This window comes from Sinocyclocheilus rhinocerous, unplaced genomic scaffold (assembly GCF_001515625.1).
Source record: "Sinocyclocheilus rhinocerous isolate Xijiao unplaced genomic scaffold, SAMN03320098_v1.1 scaffold1222, whole genome shotgun sequence".
Classification (NCBI taxonomy): Eukaryota; Metazoa; Chordata; class Actinopteri; order Cypriniformes; family Cyprinidae; genus Sinocyclocheilus; species Sinocyclocheilus rhinocerous.
Window position 1 is genome coordinate 803,830 of NW_015640234.1, and position 6,087 is coordinate 809,916.

At 32.6% G+C, this 6,087-nt stretch overlaps 1 protein-coding gene across 3 annotated transcripts in view; it reads left to right on the forward strand.

Moving 5' to 3' along the window:
- Positions 1 to 6,087, forward strand: part of LOC107752588 (disco-interacting protein 2 homolog A-like) — a 142,001-nt gene that overhangs the window by 133,641 nt on the left and 2,273 nt on the right. For all 3 annotated transcript variants that reach the window (XM_016568600.1, XM_016568601.1, XM_016568602.1), the window contains 5 exons: positions 2,646 to 2,707; positions 2,864 to 2,921; positions 3,863 to 3,937; positions 4,080 to 4,254; positions 4,512 to 4,635. In XM_016568600.1, coding sequence (XP_016424086.1) covers positions 2,646 to 2,707; positions 2,864 to 2,921; positions 3,863 to 3,937; positions 4,080 to 4,254; positions 4,512 to 4,635 — 494 coding nt within the window. The remainder of the gene's footprint in view (positions 1 to 2,645; positions 2,708 to 2,863; positions 2,922 to 3,862; positions 3,938 to 4,079; positions 4,255 to 4,511; positions 4,636 to 6,087) is intronic.

Here is a 6,087-nt window from a genome sequence, read left to right on the forward strand (position 1 = left end):
ATATAATTGTATGCTTAGGTGGTATCATAGCATGATACACAAAATGTTTAAGTATTCAACCGTTTATGTTGTTATATTAATTATTTAAAATGACCTTAATTAGATCTGAAAGATTACAGAAAATCAACATATAATTTATATTATTGTGGTCCAACTCTTTCTAACGAAATTGCAAGCTTCTTTTTATGAAATGTGACTTTAATATCCATATAGTTTTTGGGACCACTCTAGATTAATATTGACTAAGTATTAATAAAATGAATATGAGTATTAATATTATTTTGGCCATAACACACACACTACCATTCAAAGGTATGAGGTTGGTAAGATTTTTTTTCATGTTTTTGAAAGAAGTCTCTTATGCTCAACAGTATTTTGAAGATTATTGTGAAATATTATTTCAACTTTTTTTTCTATTTGAATATATTTTAAAATGTAATTTATTTCTGTTATCAAAGCTGAATTTTCAGCATCATTACTCCAGTCTTCAGTGTCACATGATCCTTCAGAAATCATTCTAATATGCTGATTTGCTGCTCAAGAAACATTTACTGTTATTAACTATGTTGAAAATAGTTGAGCTTCTTAATATTTTTGTGGAAACCATGATATTTTTTTTTCCAGTATTTTTGAGTAATATAAAGTAATAGGAAGTTCAATATACTGCATTTATTTGTAATATAAATCTTTTGTGGAATTGTAAATATCTTTTTGACGAGGTTATGCTCAAAAGTATTACTTTAAAAAAGAAAAGAAAAAAATCTTACTGACCCTAAACTTTTTAACAGTAGTGTATAATATATTATATATTCGCACACAGCTAATCACATTCAAAGATTCTCATATATTAAATACAGATTTTGCAGGTGGGACTGCAGCACAGGGACTGTGACAGGTTGCCCTGGCACAATGTTTATTATTTATTTATTTTTTATTTTGTTTTTTAACAGAGTTTTGCTATTTAATATTATTCATAGTGACAGTGTCTCATTTACTCTGACACATGTATACATATGCCTACTCTGCTCTTCACAGCTTTCGTGCTTGGCCCTGCACTTGCTGTAAATCTACTCTAGGCTGTGGCAATGCAATGCTTGTAGCTGTGCATATAGAGTAGACTCGCTTATATACTGTACGAGCTGTGTTTGCAGTACAGGGGTTACATTCATGAGCCAGGCCATTGTAACTGCTGTAATGCCTCATTCTGTCCTGTAATGCTTTACAGTAAGAGTAAGATGTTTTACAAGAACTAAGGGGGAAAAAAGTTTTTATGGTGTCTGATGTACGTTAAAGGAAAAAATATATATTTAAAGGGATAGTTCACCCAAAAATGAAAATACTGTCATCACCCTCATACCATTCCAAACCTGTATGACTTTTTTTCTTCTTCTGTGGAACATAATAGAAGATATTTTGAAGAATGTTGGTAACCAAATAGTTTCAGTTTTGTCCATACTAGTGTTGTCAAAAGACCCGGTACTTCGGTACCAAGTCGGTACTAAAAAATTGAAAACGTTACGGTACCAGGTTTTTTTAAGTACCGGTGGTACCGAGTACCCGGTCAACCCTGGTTCTTGATGCACTATCCGAAAGGTGCGCAGATGCGCTCTCTTCATAAAAGCACTGAGACATGGTGACCTCAAAATGAGGAAACACACCAGACTAACAAAACACTTTAAAGACAGACACCCAGATCAAATGAAAGAGTTCAAGCAGGTAAGTTTCATTTTAATTTTTTATATTTAGATCTTCTCAGTGTTTCCCATACATTGATTTATTAGTGGCTGCCCGCCACAATATCAAAAATAGCCACAAATAGATTTTCCAAAAGGTTTTGACTTCGTTGAATAAACATGAGCACTGCACGTGTCAAAGTCGAAACCCGGTGCGGGTGTTTTTATAGAAGTTAAATATGTACACAGTTTTGATTAAATTAAAGTATAGTCAAAGTTTTTAATTAGCATGTTTTTGTGTTTTGCTTTGGTACCGAAGTTGGTACAGAGAACCGTGGATTTTCACTGGTATTGGTACCAAATACTGAAATTTTGGTACCGTGACAACACTAGTCCATACAATGGAGGTCAATGGGAACCGAAACTGTTCATAAAAAGCAGTAATACAGGTTTGGAATGACATCAGGCTGAGTAAATGATGACAGAATTTTCATTTTGGGGTGAATTATCACTTTGAAGAAATTTATAACATAATCTCTATTACTTCTGTCTGTTTTGAAGGTAAAGTGTGTCATTTCTACATTTTGGTGAAAATATATTGACTGTTTTCAAACAGGTTGCCCCAATCTGGCATTTGTCAGACGAACAGAAACTCAGACTGGTCAAACAAACAAAAGAGCTTGCCTTGATAGCACCACAGAGCTACTAGCCTAACATGCAAATGGCTTATAGTTGTCTCAGCATATTAAGAAAGTATAGCAAAAAAAAAAAAAAAAATGACACACTTTGCCTTTAAGAATCCATGTTCACTTTGATAATCTTTCTGAGAAGGTCTTATATCATGTCATCACATATAGTGTCACCGCCGGTAGATGTTAACACAGTACATGTGTTAGTGCCTAAAGGTGGATCAGCAGTATGAACACAGAATCTGTGGTGGCAGATATATTACATACTGTTCTTTGTTTCTAGGGCACCGCTGGGCCGGATCCCACCACAGTATATCTAGACATGAGGGCCCTGCGGCATGACAGGTGCTATATCAAACACTTCTGATTTTCATGATGCATATACTGCATATACCAGTGTCAATTCATATTCAATTATTTATTAACTAATATGTAAATCATGTTTGTCTTTTAATTAGAAAAGTTCAGTTATATCTGATCTGTTTTTTTCTCATTGCTCAGGGTTCGATTAGTCGAGAGAGGCTCACCGCACAGTCTGCCACTCATGGAATCTGGGAAGGTGAGATATATATACATATTTCATAAATAATAAATACACTACTGGTCAAAAGATTGGAATAATTACGATTTTCTTTGATGTTTTTGAAAGAAAAGTCTGTTATTCTCACCAAGGCTGCACTTATTTGATGGAACATACAATAAAAACAGTAATATTATGAAATATTATTACAATCAAAAATAACGGTTTTCTATTTGAATATATTTTAAAATGTAATTTATTCCTGTGCCATTACTCTTGCCATTAGTTTTCAGTGTACCATAATCCTTCAGAAATCACTCCAATATTTGTTATCGATTATAATTGGTGCTCAGTTATTAATAATGGTTATTATCAATGTTGAAAACAGTTTTTGCTGCTATATTTTCTACATTTTTTTATTCTTTCATGAATAGAAAGTTCAAAGGAACAGCATTTATTTGAAATAGAAATCTTTGTAAAATTAATTAATATCTTTACTGTCACTTTTGATAAATGTGATGCATTCTTGCTGAATAAAAGTATTTATTTTTTATTTTACTTGAATTGTAGTGTGTCACTGTTTCCACAAATACTGTATATTACGCAGAGCACACTGTTTTCAATACTGATAATAATCAGAAATGTTTCTTGAGCAGCAAATCAGTATATTAGAATGATTTCTGAAGGATCATGTGACACTGAAGACTGGAGCAGTGATGCTGAAAATTCAGCTTTGCATCACAAGAATAAATTACATTTAAAAAATACATTAAAACAGAAAACAGTTTCTGTAAATTGTAATAATAGTTCACAATATTACTGTTTTACTGTTGTTTTGATCAAATAAATGCAGCCTTGGTGGACATAAGTGACTTCTTTCAAAATCATTAAAAAAATCTTAATTAATCCAAACTTTTGACTAACAAAAATGTAATAAATTTTTTTTTTATTTTATATTTATTATATTTCTCAACACACAGATTCTTCCAGGGGTAAAGGTTATAATTGCCAACACAGAGACCAAAGGCCCTCTAGGAGATTCTCATCTGGGAGAAGTGAGTTTCAAATATGAAAGCGAGTGTTATAAACCACATCTGACCTCCAAAATAAGTAGTGTTACCAGCAGAGCCTGGTAAATTATCTCTGCATTTTATATTATCATGTGTAGTGAGTTGATGGGACTGTATTTAAAAACAGATTTGGGTGAGCAGCCCCCATAATGCCACAGGATACTATACGGTTTATGGGGAAGAGGCGTTGCATGCTGACCACTTCAGCACCAGACTGAGCTTCGGTGACACCCAGACGGTTTGGGCTCGCACTGGATATCTTGGCTTCCTGCGTCGCACAGAACTTACAGATGCCAGTGGAGGTACTGTATGCATGAGATGAAAACCAAACACACTAGTGTCCCATTTCAAGATATTTCTGAGACGACTTTTCAATTTAAAATCACGTTCAATAAAAAGCTGTTTCAATGAACACCCTGTCAAGCTAATAACTGAATTTAGTATTTAGTTGTAGTATTTGTCTATACATTTTTTTGCTGTGTATTCATATCAAACATAACAAGAAAAAGAACAGTTGTGCTGTCTAATGAATCAATTATGTTTTTGCACATGATTCTAGAGCGGCATGATGCCTTGTACGTGGTTGGTTCTCTAGATGAGACTCTGGAGCTTCGGGGAATGCGTTACCATCCCATCGATATTGAAACATCTGTCATAAGGTCACACAAGAGCATTGCAGAGTGGTAAGCAATATTTTGTAAATGTTTTCCTTGTACCTCACAGAAGCAGATTTTAATGGATAAACGTTTTATTTAAATCTTTACTCAACTGTAATATAAACTCTCCTTTTAACTGTTTATAACAACTGAACATTTGATCATTTTCATTGTTCAGTGCATCCATGACACCAGCTTAAAATTACTATTCTTAATCAGAATCTTTGAAAACATTTAGACATTGTTTAATTTCCAAAATTTCCAGAAGTATTAAAGGAAATCTTGAGTTAAAGACACAATAAGAATCTACACCATCTGTGGCATGCTGTCGGTTACCTTATTTCCTGGAACATACAGGAAGTTGTGGTATTTTTGTGATCTGAACGTTCCAAGACAATGACTACATGACTATAATTATTGTTGACCAGTCAAACACACCTACACACAATTGGGCCAGCTCTAGCATTGATAACTAAATATATATTTAAAAAAAATAGCTTATACTTAGTGCGAACTGAATGTAATGTTTTTGGACACTTAATTACATGTTAATTGCAATTAAATGAAAATATATTATAGTTTACATTTATAATAATAATTAATAATAATAATAATAATTTCAGAATGACCTCTGTTGTCTTTGAAATATGGTTAAAGTGTGCTGTTGAATGTACTGACAAACAATTATGGTAAGCTAAAATATACTTCATTGTCATTTCTATTGAAACTTGGGTAACACTTTATTTTAAGGTGTCCTTGTTACACACGTTACATGTACTTACTATTATAATAACAGTTAATTATGGATAATTACATGCAAGTAACCCTAAGCCAAACCCTAACCATACAGTAAGTACATGTAGTTAATTAATATTACTCAGTACTTATGTATAATTACACTGTAACAAGGACACCTTAAAATAAAGTGTAACCGAAACTTGTATTTAATGTATTTAAATATATTACTTACACATTTGTAATGAAGAAGTTCAGTATAGTATATTTAAAATGTATTAACTTTAAATGTAGTACTGAATAACACACTACAGTTAAAACAAGTACTCTGTATGTGCTTTAGTATGTTAGTCAACACATCAAAAGTAAAACTTTTAATTTGACATTATTACAAAGGGCACTTTTTAAATGTGCACTTAAGTGTGTTAAGAAACAGTCATGAAAGTGTGCTCTCTTTAAGTATAAAGCGACTATTTCCTTAATATTATATCTGCATGTACAGTTTTTTTTTTTTTTATAAATAAACTTTTCAGATTTGAAGTACACTACAAGTGCACATCAATACAGTTAAGTGCACTTCTTTTTCACAAGGACTGGTCTGCTCATTATCATACTCAACTAAAATGTAGTCAGCTAACATTATAAAGAGGAACTGTTGTGAAAAGAAGAAGTCAACAACATTTTCTGTGATAATTGACTGCATGCCACGAATGCTGTCGACCAAGTTTCATTTAACTGGAAGCA